Raw genomic sequence first — 16,040 nt, 5'->3', positions numbered from 1 at the left:
TCTGGGTACTCATTGCGCACGAGAAACCACAATTTTTCATTAACACCCTGAAAGTCAATATACAATATTTTCTCAAGTTTTTCTCACATCTCCGTCTTCTTAATACAATTTTATTATAAAATTCTAAGTACATTACAAGAACATCAAATGGCCATGATATTTTTAAAATATTCACCATTATCCTTCAATACCGCACACGATTTTCATCAAACAAAGCAAGTAGAAGTTATTTTGGATTTTAACTTCTATAGTATTACTTACCGTGCTAGTATAATATAAAGACTATACAAAAACGTAGTTAAAAAAATCAAAACTAAACTACAATATTTACATTATTTATTTCAGAAGGTAGGAGTCGTGGAGGACCACCAAATCAGCACCCAGAACACTCGTCGCACAGATCTCCGCCCGAGGACCGAGACGACACCCGCGGCTCCGAAAGCGAGAAACGGGGTAGCAGACACCACGACAACCTCGCACAATTGCAACAAGACCCCCAAACTACCGTAGGAAACATCAGTACTCTTGTAGTAAAATTACGCGGTCACAAACGAAAGCTGCAGGAGGAAGACAGCAGCTCGAACGAAGAAGAAGACGACGAGGAGGACACAACGGCAAAGGTGACGGGCAACGAAAGGAACCACGCCCTAAGTCCAGCCCCCTCGAACCACTCCATCTCGGGAGGTGACCAGGCACTCTGTGCGCCCAGTCCGAAGTCGAGACGCGTGGACGACAGAACGACCAACGCGGACACAACCGGCACCTCGGTGAAGGATCTCGAACAAGCGATGTCCAAGCATCTTCCGGTCGCGAACCTGAACAAATCCCATTCACCAACTCTCCATCAGCCCACGGACTTCAGTACCGACGCGTTGCTGAAGCAGCAGCAACAGAGAAGCACGATACAGTGGATCGGCGCACATCATCATTTAGGACACCTGAGTCCCCAACAGTCGAGCACCGCTCCGTTGCCAGCTTCGGCTCTTCTGCGACAATTGTACGCGAACAGGGAGAGCGTGATACGAGCGAACGTCCATGGAATTACCTCCAGCGGCAGCACGCGTACCCCATCGTCCGGTGGGACCTACTACGCCGGGGAAGCCACACCCAGTGGACCGTTACCTACTCCACCGGGTTCAGAAGGATCCAGCACCTACGGCGAACATCAGTTTGTCCTGGCCACGCATAACCAGAAAGGTCCAGCCGGCACGAGTTGCGCCGACGCCTTCACCAGCCTGGTCTCCTCCTACTCCACCGCGGGCGGTTACGCGGTCGACTATCATTCCGCAATGACACCCCCGTCATCCGTCTCGCCGCGGGATAAGCAGCAACAGCAGCAACAACAACAGCAACTACATCCCGTGAACGTAATCAGCAATTACGAGAGCTCGTCCGCTTACACAGACCCGGTGCTACGCCATCAGTACGAACCGGCGCAACCGTTGCCTGTGAAACCACAAGTGTATTCAGCCGCTGTTCATCCAAGCGCGTTGGACGCCGCGGCGGCGTACGCATCCGCCGGACTGGCCGAGCAGACGCAGTTCTATCATCATCCAGCGGCCGGGGCCGGTTTTCACATCTATCATCCGACTAACAAATCGACGACGAACGGCTGGTACAGTTCGACATCCTAGTGGCGTGGTCCCGTGCGCGACACTCGTGTACTTAAGTAACTGAAATCGAGCCCAAAGCCCTCACATGCATATCAGTGATATCGTATTTCACCTCGACGTCTCTGTAACCATTTCCTGCTCCCCACCCCTACCGTTTCCTCGTTCACTCGTTTTCTTTACGCTCTGTTTTTTAGTTTCCCTGCGAGGGGAGTTCGCGAGTGTACTACTTGGGCGAATGATGAAAATATCTGTTTTGTTGAATTCGAGGATCGGTGTGTGTAGCCATGCGACAGACGCGCCGCGGCACTCAGTGCGGCAAAATGAGGATGCATCTTTACTTCACGGTTAGATTATTATTGTTAGGTATAGAAGCACGCCGATTTTGTGTCATTCTAGATGCTATGTAATTAAGAGTCGGCGATGATCACAGCGTTAAACCTTGTTTAAAGGGCTTCCGTAAATCTTTGATGTGCAATTTTCGTAGCGGTACTGGCTGCCTTGGCGCGCTCATTAGAGGATAAAGATAGTTTAAAGTGATCAAGGTGTCAGGCATTTGTGCTTTGTTCAATTTAGTAAAATGTATGAGACACTTTCAAACCGTATAGCAGTCAAGATAAAAGACGAAGCTAAAATCTTGTCGACAAGTCGATGTTCTATGGAATTTTGTTGTAGCTTTCCGTGCTGAAGGTAACATTCAATATTCTAAATTTTATTTATCAACAACCCCTAGAATGTCAAGTTCAATTCCACCTAAAAACTGCTCGTCCAAATTGTGATCTCCCCTCGTTCGCCATATGTTCATTCTTACACCCCCAAATCCTAACCCCAAAAATCCCGCCTACTTCCACCCCTCAAGATCATGTTCCTCCATTTCTTCTTCATCGAACCCAGCGATCGTACGCATGCATCCGACGTGCCAACCGGACTGTAAAAAAAAAAAGATAAAGAAACAAATCGCTGCTCTCTATCCTCGACTATGTAGAACGACTTATTGTAATATAACAAAATAAATTATTATGTATGTTGACAATTCGGAGATATTCGCGTGAGCATAGAATGAAAGGGAGAGAGAAAGAGAGAGAGATAGATAGGTGTTCGCTCGAATGACCGCCGTGCGTGTTCTGAAAAGCGAGGAAAAAACGATAGAACGACGATGTCGACACTGTGTGACGCTCAAGGGGATGAAAACGGTGAAACGAGGAATGACTATTTAGTAATAGTTGCGGCTCGCGTGGCGTGGTCAGTCATGCGTGGCAAGGGGGTTAACGGGGGGGGGGGGGGGATAGGGGGGGGGGGGGGAGAAAAGAAAAAAACGAAAGGGGAAGGAGAACAAAAGACATTTTATCAGCGTTATTGCTGAGCCAGCGTGGTTGTTTAGCGATAATTACTCGAGGAAGCCGTACTTGTCGTAATTTTTTATACTGTAACATTTTGTTGCGTGAAATACGAATTGACTTTAGTGAAGTCGACAGTGCAATCGTTACGAGTTTTATGCGTTAATTTAAGAGGAATCGAATTAGAAATAACAGGCAAAAAATGATGATGTTTACCTTGCTTTATACAAGAGAGAGAGAGGAAGAGAGAGAGAGAGAGAGAGAGAGAGAGAGAGAGAGAGAAAGAGAGAAAGAGAATGAGAGAAAGAAAGGGAGAGAAAGCGTTGTTTCTGTACGAGAGAATATGTAACATTATGGAAGGGAGTCGCTATCTCTACTAATGTTTAAAAACGTTGTTTGAAATTGTTAACTTATTTTGACCGCTTATCATTTTTCGTTACTGATCGTTGCTCGTTGATAATTCTCTGTTATCTGCGACTCGGTATCGTTTGCTGTCAATGTTCATACATATCAAGCTATATTTCCTTCTGGTAACGAATGATATCACTGCCTCGCGGAGCGAATTAATCTGCAACGATCAACGAAGCAACGTGACTAGAGACGCTCGACTCTTTGTCTCTTGCGAACGTGTGCAATCGCTGGTGGAGCAAACTTATTTTTCGTTCGGTTAGAGATTAGGGGAGAATGTATCAAGGCAGCTTTCAACGGTGATTAGGTTAGGACGGAATAGTAATAATTGCTAGAGATAGCGGGTTCTTTCGAAGAGATTATTATGTTTTGTTGTAAATTGATGAATTGTTTTTTGACGAGTACACGTGTAAATACAATTTATGTGCTGTAAGATCCAACTGTTGAATAATTCTATTCATAATTTTTCGGAAGTTTCTACGAAGTTTATTTTCGTTGAAAGGACATTGTAAGGCAGTGACTTAAGCACTAAAATATACGCATAACATCTCCATCTTGATAAAGATGAAACTTTGTGATTCTTACGGTCTATCCTAGACGGTCGGTTCAAAGCTTGGCTTCGTTGCAGTCGTTCGGTATGTCTTATAATAACAATAATACATTTATTTTGTCAAATTAATGCCGTATATAAGATTACAAATGTATTAAATTTTTTTTTAATTGACTTATTTCATTTTTCGTACAACGATACCGATTAATAGAGTCATTTAGAACGATGTCAAAGATTTCTAAAAATAAACACCGAAATACTTAAAATTGGATGAAAATCAGCTTTTGCCAAACAGCGATGTTCTGCCTATAAATACGTTTATAAAAAAAGAATGCGTACACGAGACACTTCGCACAAGGAAAGTGATTACGGGCACGAGTTAATGAGATTCTAAAAATAGACGAACGCGGTGCAGACGAAAATTTGCCTTACAAAATTGTTCTTTAGACATGTGTACATAAAGACATGGGTTCAGGTGTAACGATTATAAGACTGATGATAAATCTGCTTCATCTATTCTATTGTTCGAGCAAACAATAGACTCGAATTGAATTGCATAGGTATGTCTACAGATATAAACATTCCACTATTCTTCATTTTAAAAAACCATAATGTAATGTACAAAAATAAAAAGAAAAAACAATACACCTGAAACTTTATAAAAGTCGCGAATTTTTACTCATTTTCTTATCTAGAATATTTTTTGAATTTCTATTCCCAATATATATAAATAATCATTATTTATAAATTCACAGTTTTTGTCAAATTCTATTTTAACCTTCCGAATAAACCGGAAGACCGATACATGTTAATTTTTTGTAACTAAAAAAGTACAGATTATTCTTAAACGTAATACATCCTTCTGACAAATGCACACTGTTCAAATAATACTTATAGCGTGGTAGCTCATGATTGGAGCGACACAAATATATTTAATTAAATGAGTTGATAATTATCACTCATTGCTGAACGAACCACTTATGACTCGAGTGATATGTTATAGTAGTGATCGTAAATTATATAAAGCATACGCGGCACTTAGGGTCGTAAACTGCATTTTTTGTTTCAATATATTATATGAAATACATTGACTGTGCATTAAACATTTCTTCATACAGCCTTGGCCGAGGTTTCAGCTCCTTATCTATTCATATTTCTGTCAATTCACATGTGCCGATCCCTGAAACATGTTTGCTTTAACACTCCACCTAAATGTTAGCTCCAACGTCCTCTAGTCCACACTGATCGGCTCCAATCTTCTCCGACCTGCTTCCGGCGATAGTCGTAGTCACAGCTTCGAGGACACACACAATAGCATTCTGCTCGATTCTATTCAGTCTCTTTACACTACACATTCAACTCATTCTATTCCTCGATCTACCTCTCATGAAAATTATAAGTTGAGAAATGCAGAGTAAACAAAGCCCAGCCTACGTAGAACACGTGTAAAAGTACGTTTCCTATCAAAATTTCTCATACCATTCATTTACCGTTCTTCAAATGACCTGAAACCCTAGTCAATAAAAAGTTCTCTTTTAAACTAACAGATTCTGTGATACATATGATATATTTTTGTTTCATCTGTTTTGTATCATTCAAGTCAACAATTTAGAAATTGAGGCGCTAGTTCAAGCGATGTTTACTGTGGTACACTCTGTATACATATATTCCAGAGTAAAAGATTATTTGAGTCACCTTGTACATTCCTGTAGACTCTTGCGCACTCTGCTGTTCAATTTATGAACTATACAATTCGGAACAATTCGGAACGTCACCATGGTTTGTAAAATAATGAAAGGAGAAACATAGGTTAATTGTCCAGCATATAATAATTATTAATAATGATCATCAATATTATGTAATCCATCTTAATTCAAAGCATACTAATTTTTATATTTAATATAAAAGTATACAAAATTACGAAAACTTACATGATCGAATGATATAAAATATTCATTAGTATTGTTAATACTGTTTTAAGCAGTTATCAGAGTTTTTATATGATTTTGTGGTAAAAATTTACATACATCAAATGCAATTAATTGTGAAACTAGGAAATTACTTAAGTGATGTCTACCACATAATGATAGCTTATGCATTAAGAATAAATAATGTCATACAATACAGTTAGCCTCATATGTTATGACACAATAAAGAATCTATACGTATATGCATGTAATTTACAAAGGACTGATTCAGTTACAAAATATCTCGTCGATGATTCAGCCTAGCCATGAAAGGCAAACAATAACCTCCTATTAATCTTCATGTGACCACATGTGAAATTATGTAATTTTCATCTCAATATTTTATAAACTGTTTGTTCCACATGTCCACTCTAAATGTAAACTGAAAACAATTGTTATGAAGGTACTTCTGCTAAAAAAAAATCATTCATTTGTCGTCTCTGAAAAACTGTCAGAAATACTGGAGCATTATGTACCCCAGAAAGTGCATTATGCACGCAAATACCATGAGAAATTAAGGAGAGTTAAGACGTTTCCCAAGAAGGTCTATATCATTACTTGCAATTCTTTTTACTTTCTGTAAAATACTCTTAATAGAACAGCTGTCATCTCTCAAATACGAGGTTATGTTCCCCAGTGATAAGAGTATACTCATTTCCACTACCGAGTGTTGCCTCTTACTCGAGTTCGATGTTCGATATACTGACCTCGAGTCGGCAAACTCAATCGTCATTGGAGCTCCTCGTTCGTCATTGTGGTAATTTCTGTAGATACGCGTCTATAAAAGAGGCGAGACAGCCAAATTCAAAAGGAGAGCACAAGTGTAACCATTCGCGACGGACACGCACTGTTCATCGTTACGTGTGAGCGTTTACCCTCTGAGTGAAGAACCGTGGACGTGGACACAAACCCAAGTCATGATTTTACGAGTCACGATCTTTGTCGCTCTTTTGAGCTTAGCGATCGAGGCGCATAAGTATCCGCAAACTTTGGACGAACGAGAACAATGGAAAGAGTTCGAAGAGTTTCAGGAGTGGAAGAAAGCGAAGCAGTTCAGCGAAAGACGGTACGAAAATAAATACAAGAAATGGCATCCTGACAATGAAAACCACGATGTGGATAAAGTTTACGAAAGGAACGAGAAAATTCCCAACGCTAACCCACCATCAGTCGATGAAGCTGCTTTAATGGCAAGATACATTGTCAATCAGGCTGGTAAGAAAAAATAGACATAGAGTAATCTTGGCTGTTACAAACGAAAACAATTCAGATAGTTTAAACTTATGATATGGGCATAGAATAAAAATGTTGAAATCGGATGAGTGTGTATGAATTGCATGAGTGCACGTAATGTGAGTTGACGCGAAAACGCGTTTCCACCGCGCTAGTGTATGCGCTATACACACGTTTGATATACTTACTTTACGCTTCTCTAAAATTAATATTGGATTCGTGTGCACCATTTTGGCGCTATTCCAAATTTTCGGTTTGAAACTCAGCGTGCACACATTGCTTTCAATTCCACATGACGTTCTTGCTTCTCATTTAATAAGTAAACTTAGAAACTGATTGTATTGTAAATTATCGTATTGATATCCATTAAATTAATACGGTTGTTTTCCAGTACGTGTATTATCTTGTGAAATAATTGAAGTCCTACCGTTCGAAGTCCAATTTTAAACGTATTGATAGTATTTGGTATGAGATTAAATAAAAGTATCACTTTATGAAAATGTTTCGAACAGATAATCAAGTTTAATAATCGACTTTAAATCATAAACAAAACACATTGTCCATTCCACTCTAACCACTCTCGCGCCATTTAGCTAAATGAACAATGTTTCTTATGTCGTGATACTCTGTGCTTATCATTAGTTTAAATATTCGTTCCCTTGGTCCGCGTTCTTTTCATTTCGCGCCGTAATCTCAACAGCTATATTCACCGTTTTAATCGAAGTCCACTTTACATGTACTATTTAAATTGGTGACTTGTAGTTAGAAAATGTAGTTTTTGTTCTTTTTCTTTTGTAATGTGTAGGGACATACAATTAAAATTAAGTATAGTTTATCGACGAAAATATAAAACTATTGATAGAGGTAAAATATTTGTATCCTCTTGGGACCTCAATGTTATTTTTTTCGTCAGTTGACTCACTCGCATGTGTTCGGTCTGAAGGATACCGAAGTAATTACATACATAGTAACAGTACAGTTTAGCTTTGTAAGAAGCATTTAACACGCGTATACAAGCGCACACGAGCTGGTGTATCTCACTACTAGGTCAAAATGGGGTAATGAACTGTTTTTATTATTAATACCTAGAACTTATTTAGTTCATTTCTCCACATACAATTATGTAAAACAATGATCACTGATTTTTATTATTAATATTTGCCCAGTTTATTTCATTCGTGTTGTCCTTGCACATTCAGATAATTCATCCATGTGGTGTCCCTTCCATATACAAGGTGAAACAGAAAAAAGGTTCATAACTTCTGGGGTAGATAGTACTCTCCAAACGATGAAAAAAAAGTCTTAATAAACATGAGTCGAAAAATGAATATTTTCCAAGTTATAAACAATTTTTTGTTTCGGATAAAGCGAGTGACTTTCCCGCTTCGGGAGCTATCGTATTGTACGAAAACCATGAAGAAAATAATAAAAAAAAATGAATAAAAATAGTAGAAAACCTTCTGTAATCAAGAAAACAAGAAATGATGGTAATCAATTGTATCTGTGTATACTGTACGATAGGTCCTGAACCGAGAAAGGTCAGTCGCTTTAACCGAAACAGAAAATTGTGTATAACTTTGAAAATATTAAGTTTTCGACCCATATTTATTAGGACCGTTTTCATCATTTGACAAATAATATCTCCCGCAGAAGTTATGAACCTTGTTTTTGTTTCACCCTTTATAATTATTGCAATCACTGGAAAGAGCATTGTGTGCATCTGTGTGGTTGTGTGAATCCACAGTGTAATGTGATAATATGATAAATATAACTTCCGTACAACTCGAATGATCGTAACATATAAAACAATCTTCCCTATTTATTATTTAAAAACATAACTATTATTGTAGTTATTTTATTGATATTTTAATAATATATGTTTTGCATTACTCAGACTGGGTGTCCGTGGCTACTATAAGCACGCGGAAGGAAATCGAGTCTTCTCCAGCCGTAACCTTAGTTTCCTTCAGCGACGGTGAATTAGGAAATGGATCGGGTATTCCATATCTTTATCTCACTCCTTTAGATTTCACAGCCCAAGATCTTGCCGTAAGTACCATTCTGTCTGCACATTCTCACATTTACGAATCTTGAAGTTACATTCACTGTTAATTGAATTTCTTTGATAAGATAACAATTAACGTCAGAAGGAACGTATCATTTAGATCGATATCCTAATAATCGTGTTTTATCGTTTTATCATTGCTTACAACGAAAAAGTATAATTACAATCATAATCGAATCTATATATAATCGGTTTCATTTCTTTCTTAGATTAGTGTGCTAATTTAATAATAATTTTGTAACTGCAGAAAGACAACCGAGCGTCGATGATGATGACATTGGCACAGGGAGATTACTGTAAGTCGAAACAATGGGACCCGATGGACCCTCGTTGTGCCAGAGTACTTCTGAGCGGTAGAGTCAAAACGGTTAGTAATCGAAAGTTTATTGATTTTGCTACCGTGATTAATAATAAAGATTTTATATACTTATTTCATAAATTGTTATTCTTTGTTGACAGTTGAAGAATGAAAGCGCCGAACTTGAAACAGCCAAAAAAGTTTTCTTCGCCCGTCATCCGAAATTAAGAAACATGCCACCAAGTAAAGATCTGTTTTTCAAGTAACATAACCCGATAGAAAACACTACTGTATGTATTAATTTGAAAAATTACTCGTATCATTTCAGATCATAATTTTTATTTCGCCAAACTGAAGATAACGTCGATCGCTGTTTTGGATACCTTCGGTGGGCCGAAATACGTCACTACGAGAGATTACCTACATCCACCTGTTAATAACGTTACGGAAGAATTTAACCGACTGTTCCCATTGCAATCGTCCGAGAATGATTCACAGCAAGAATACATGCCAATTTCTAACTATTTGAATCCTGTGGTCCGTAATGTTTAAAATATGATATTACGCTTGTACATAATCTTGAATTTTTTTATGATATCGAAATTTTGTACAATTATTAATTACCTAGATTGTAACTTAAATATTAAATTATACGGGATAATATCTAAAATAAATTAGCAAAATAATGTTAATCAAGTTGGGGGGTTGTATTTCCTCTTATTCAGTTTGGGTGTTTATGTATCCTTGATAAAAAATTATTCTGATGCGTTTCGTGTGCACAAGGAATTTACTATAGTGTGTTATTTTTAATTTGTCATCAAAAAAGTAATTCGGATATTATCGCGATAATTTTTTAGATTGATTTAAAAAAATATATAGGTTCCGCTTTAAGGGAAGTATAAATTTTATTTTATTTAATGTACATAATTTAATACTTCATTTATATACATTTTTATAATATTAAAATTACACATCGTTGAAGTACGTTACATAGAATTAAAACATTGTGTAGCATTTTTTAAATACAAAACAGTATAAATTACAGTGTTCATGGAATTTTAACACCGAGACGATGTTATGCAATATTTTCATTTTTATATACACTATTAATTTACATAAGAATACAAAGCATCGATCATATATTAACATTTATTTTAAGAAAATTAAAAATTTGATTATGTTTTGGAAATAATGTTCATGTATAATATCTAACATATTGAATTATTGTAACAATTTGATGATTTACATTAGTTATGTTTTTTGTACAACATTTTGTGTGCTTTTTCCGTGTACAAGACTGGATGAACTCAATATAACGGAAATTTGTTCTGGCAATGGACAAGCAATTAAAAGAAGCTCCTCTGCATTATAATATTTACTCAGTATTTGATATAATTGTGTAAACGCAGCACACACGTTATTTTTCACTGGTCTAAATAGAATAAACTCTGTCTCCTTATTAGACAAATATAACTGCATCAGTTGTTGAATTTCAGGACATCTGAATTTAATTATCCTCAAAACTTCGCTAATTACTGCAGCAACATCTTGCGGACTTCCAAGAAAATGTTCATGAGATTTGTCTACGTTAGTAGTATTAACATACGATTTTTCTTTATCTAATAATTTTAGAATTGGGTGTATCAATATAAAAGTTGCATGCTGTATAAGTCGCTGACAAGTATATTTCATTTTATTATTCACATATTTCCTGGAGTCTATTAGCTGTTCTTTCATTTGTGGTGCTCCTTCTAAGAGAAACTCCAACAATGCATTATTTGACAGAGTGAAAAGTCTGGAACTTTTTTCCAGTAAACCAAATGCAGCTGTCTTAACTTTAGAAAAGTCTAGACTATATTCCTTTATAGTAAAGTCCACTTGAAATGGTGCTATTTGTTCTCGTAATATTAACAAATGCTTTATTTGGAAAAGTTCTGCATCTAAAGTTGATGTCCTTTTCTCAATCTCCTGCCTTGCATTCTCTATACTTTGAACGCATAGAGATATTGCTTCTTGACTGAGGGATTGAAAGACAGATCTATCTACACATCTATATAATCTTGATAAACAGACTAATGTTCTGCGGACTGTAGGATACCACATTCCATGAAGATCAGCTGGTGAATTTCCCATATGTGTTTTTTGATAAATAGAATCCATTACAATATGATTTCTAGAAATAGGTTCAATAAAATTATCATCATTAGATGATACTGATATTTTTTTCATATTTGTTTGTCGAGTCTCTTCTCTTATTGATTCTGCTATATCTTCCATCATTTTTAATTTATCTGGATATGCTAAATCACCTGGTGATGGATTATAATTCAAAACATCAGATTGCAAATAAAGATGTGCACGAAAGACAAGCCTTTCTTGTACATCGTGCAACAGCTGTAAGCAAATGTTTCCAAATCCTTCTAAGGGTTCAAAATTATTATGCACATGTTCATCTAACATTTCAATTCTCAAAATACAACAAATTTCAGCCAGTGTTTCTAAATGATTAATATGAATAATAAACGGTCTTAGCATATCATATAAAGATGTACATAAACTTTCCAAGTATGTTGTTAATCCGCTGGATGGTTTAGTAAAAAATTCATAAAATAATTTGTATTCATCCATTGATGCATGCAGCAATAGTGCACATGAATTCCGTACAAGACTACAATGATCACCATTGTATTTTTCTTTTATAGACATTAAAGACTTCTGTACACTTGTACCCAATACTAATCCTCTCTGACTCCAATAATATTGATGACATTCTGACAATAAACTGTCATACTCTTGCCGTTTATACGACTTCACTTCTACTTGTTCTATAACTGGTCTAACTTTCGATAAAATAGTTTGGAACCTACCATAGAAAAGAGCCAATGCAGCATCTGCATTATCCTGAGAGTCATCGCTGTCTCTCAAATTTAAAATACTTTCTGTGGTTTTACTAAATAAATTAAATACATAATTTTGTATCATAGATATTGCCTTGGACTGACAATGTTTATATTTAATCAAGTATGTATTGCTCTCTTTAAATGAAGGATTGCTTTGCACAAAATCTATATTGGTATCAATTTTATCCAATATATTAAAGAACATCTCACTATTCACTGATAATGTAGGTGCTTCTAATTTCTCCATCATCAGATCAATATCTTTGAAATATTTTACATACTCCGTGATGTTTTCTATAGTAGCATTTAACTTCCTCTGATCAGAGTCAAGCTGTTCACTAGCATTATAAAGGGAAGTAGTTTTATCAGAAACTTCTGAATATTGTTGGAATAACGTTGTCAAGTCTTCCATAACCTCTTCAATCTGAAGGCAGAGAGCATGACATTCGTGTCGTCGTGCTTCGAGCTCATTAAGATACAATATGTATTTTGTATCTTTTTTGTCCATGCATTTTTTTTCTAATGAGGCATAATGTTCTAAAAGATCTTGATACCGTTCTATTTGTATTGATTTCGTATCTTCTTTGCTTGTGGTAACAGTGTCCCCTGTCTCTTTAGTTTCGAGCGTACTCTCGGAAAACAATTCATCCTCTAAACGTAATAAACAATCCTTTTGACAAGCAGTCAACGGTGCTAGAGGATCTTCTGACTGATCCCATTTGGTTAAGTTATTCGGAATGATTTTCATTTTGGACATCGTTTCGTGTCAGTGGGAATGAACTTTATGAAAATAACACTTTTGAGAAAAGTAATACAATCGTATCTACAGCAAACATGCCGCTTTATGATATCAGTTAAAAAATTCTCTTCAAAAAACTGACACCGCAGCAATTAGGAATCATAACTATGAAGTTATGAGATATAAATATTCCAAAACAGTCTGTCCATTAATGAATATAAAATATGAACATTTTTAATGAAGTTGAAAAGATTTCAGCTTTTCCTTTAATCTAACAATATATAGAGTCTAGTGTTATTATGACATTGCATTCTAATAATAATATTTTTAACAAAAGAGATAAATACTTTAAATGTGTGTTATTTTAATATAGAGTAACCGATAGGAAATTTTGTGTTGTTACTAAACCACCAATGGTCAAAAATGTACATCGACGAGCAAACTCCGCTTCCGCTAGGGAAAAAGTGTCGGGGGGGAAGTGCCGCCTATCACTTGATTATTTGCATATACTGATTTTGATTAATAAATTGCAGTTACTGAAATCAGAGAAGGAATGAGAGTGCTCCCGCTCAGGAATACGTTGTTTCTTTGTTGATTTGATTGTTTCTTCGTTTTGATTCGTTGTTGATTCCTTTCCTTGTTCTGTAAATTCTTTAATTGGAATATAAATGCTGCTGGAAGTATGAATATTTTTACAGGATAATGACATAAATGGAACTTTAACACTTTTTTAAATGTTACAGTGATATTTCGTTGGCCTCCGTATTAGCGCACTGCACCGAACGCAGATAGCATGATGTTGTAGTCGCAAAGGAGCAATTGCATCGAATAGACGTATTGTAACGTAGCGCATCGTATTGTATTTCAAACTTTTATATCATTATAATTTATATGTATATATGTATATTCCAATAAACATACGTCAGGTAGTATTAGCTTCATTTCATCGAAATATCTTAAATATAACTGCATAAATATTGTACAATCCTATACTAATTATAGTTGTCTGGTTTAACAGGTTACTACAGAAACTAACTATTGCCTACGTCTTTTAAACCTGGGCTGTAGTAGTATCTGCAGAAACTGCCATGGTTGCTGGGGTTACTATATAATTTGCTCACCGAAGCACGCACAAGTGTCAGTCAGATTTCGACAGTTGCACGAGCAACATTAGACCAAGCTCGAGACTCGTACGAGCAACAGCGATAAAGGATCACGTTTCAAAACTCTTGCACATGCTCCTGGGGTTCTATGACCCCAAGTTCTCACCGCACGGGGTCCCTGGCGCCTCCACCCGGGGTTCCATGACCCCACGAATATACATTACGGGGTCCCTGGCGCCTCCACCGGGGGTTCTATGACCCCACGCTCTCACCACGCGGGACCTCTAGCGCCACTTGTGGGGTTCTATGACCCCACGGCCTCACTACACGGGGACACTGGCGCCTCCACCGACGTTCTATGACCGCACGGCATCGCCACACGGGGTCTCTGGTGCCACTTGAGGGGGTTCTGTGACCCCACGTTCTCACCACACGGGGTCACTGGCGCCTCCACCGGGGGTTCTATGACCCCACGCTCCGCAACACACGGAGTCTCTTACGTATATGTTGTCAATTCATGTAATCTTTAGAATATTGATATTAATTTATGAACCGAGATTACGGCTTCACAAGTTTCGAGGTTGTTCATACAAGAATAAATTAAAATATCATTTTTATTAAGAAAATTAATTACGTGCTTATTATCGTACACAGATCACAACACAGATAGCACACAGACGGCTTTACGACGGCTTAAAGACGCCTGTTTCAGTCGTTCCAGTCGCCTTTCAGACGTCGTGCACAGCTAACCAATAAACATACGTCAGACTTCTTCAAAAACTTAGAAGTTTTAGAATTAATTATTATTTATTTATTATTTCTTATTACTTTTTAAGTTAATTGATATTAGGAATAGGAGTGGAGATAATGCCGGGATTAATAAATAACGCATATGTATGATTATAACTGTTTTTTATTGAAAGAATCGTACGAAAATATACAATTTACAATAGTATTTCTATAAATTTAACAACAATCGCCATAAATACTACTTACATACATGTTTTTACAATATATTTATAATGATATTTGTATAGATTCAATAAAAGTGCCCTTAAATACTTATTTTACTTAAATCCTGCTTATCTATATGATTCTACAATATCCTTGTAATGATATTTATATAAATTCAGAAAAAGTAGACTTAGATATTATTGAGGCTTATAAAATATTGTAACTTATATGCCGCAAATAATTCCCTCCTCTGTCACTTGCAAGTCTTCCGTACCGTCTTCAAAACTTCATAAAGGTTTCATAAGTTTGTCGCCGAAATTTTGATTACCGGTGGCATACGATAGGCGTGTGTAATAATTTGCAGTAGTCCTCTGCCGGATTCAATCAGTTGTTACTACATGTGGATTACGGGACAATGAACGGTAGTGAAATGGCTTGCGTCAGTACACATTTGAAACGTGATCCTTTATCGCTATTGCTCGTCGAGTCTCGAGCTTGATCTAATGTTGCTCGTGCAACTGTCGAAATCTGACTGACACTTGTTCGTGCTTCCGTGAGCAAATTGTATAGTAACCCTAGCAACCATGGCTGTTTCTGCGGATACTACTACAGCCCAAGTTTAAAAGACGTAGGCAGTAGTTAGTTTCTGTAGAAACCTGTTGAACCAGACAACTATAATTAGTATAAGATTGTACACTGTTTATGCAGTTATATTTAAGACAATTCGATGAAATGAAGCTTATATTAACTGACGCATGTTTATAGGAATATACATATGTATACATATAAATTCTAATGATATAAAAGTTTGAAATACAATATGATGCGGTACGGTACAATACGTCTATTCGAATCAATTGCTCCCTTGCGACTACA

General features: G+C 36.8%; 3 protein-coding genes across 3 annotated transcripts in view; 2 read left to right on the top strand and 1 right to left on the bottom strand.

Annotated features, from left to right (window-relative positions):
* Positions 1-1,681, top strand: part of LOC107193661 (protein trachealess) — a 45,111-nt gene extending 43,430 nt beyond the window's left edge. The window contains exon 11 of the mRNA XM_015583150.1: positions 346-1,681. Within this exon, the coding sequence (XP_015438636.1) occupies positions 346-1,634 (1,289 nt within the window). The 3' untranslated portion in view covers positions 1,635-1,681. The remainder of the gene's footprint in view (positions 1-345) is intronic.
* Positions 1,682-6,673: 4,992 nt separating this feature from the next.
* Positions 6,674-10,067, top strand: LOC107193688 (protein CREG1). Its single transcript, XM_015583180.1, has 5 exons — positions 6,674-7,087; positions 9,000-9,154; positions 9,418-9,537; positions 9,630-9,711; positions 9,797-10,067. Exons 1-5 carry the CDS (start codon positions 6,790-6,792, stop codon positions 10,018-10,020), a joined length of 879 nt encoding a protein of 292 aa, XP_015438666.1. The 5' UTR covers positions 6,674-6,789; the 3' UTR covers positions 10,021-10,067.
* A 611-nt stretch (positions 10,068-10,678) lies between these two features.
* LOC107193702 (conserved oligomeric Golgi complex subunit 3) lies at positions 10,679-13,182 on the bottom strand. Its single transcript, XM_015583195.1, has one exon. It carries the CDS (start codon positions 13,123-13,125, stop codon positions 10,720-10,722), a length of 2,406 nt encoding a protein of 801 aa, XP_015438681.1. The 5' UTR covers positions 13,126-13,182; the 3' UTR covers positions 10,679-10,719.
* Positions 13,183-16,040: the final 2,858 nt, after the last annotated feature.

This window comes from Dufourea novaeangliae, unplaced genomic scaffold (assembly GCF_001272555.1).
Source record: "Dufourea novaeangliae isolate 0120121106 unplaced genomic scaffold, ASM127255v1 scaffold25, whole genome shotgun sequence".
Lineage (NCBI taxonomy): Eukaryota > Metazoa > Arthropoda > Insecta > Hymenoptera > Halictidae > Dufourea > Dufourea novaeangliae.
Note: the sequence above shows the minus strand (reverse complement) of the source record. Positions and strands in the feature narration are given on the sequence as shown.

Coding starts and splice junctions, on each gene's coding strand:
- LOC107193702 (XM_015583195.1), bottom strand. CDS start 13,125: ATGTCCAAAATGAAAATCATTCCGAATAACTTAACCAAATGGGATCAG.
- LOC107193688 (XM_015583180.1), top strand. CDS start 6,790: ATGATTTTACGAGTCACGATCTTTGTCGCTCTTTTGAGCTTAGCGATC. Junction 7,088..8,999: donor ATACATTGTCAATCAGGCTG/GTAAGAAAAAAT, acceptor TGCATTACTCAG/ACTGGGTGTCCGTGGCTACT. Junction 9,712..9,796: donor ATTAAGAAACATGCCACCAA/GTAAAGATCTGT, acceptor GTATCATTTCAG/ATCATAATTTTTATTTCGCC.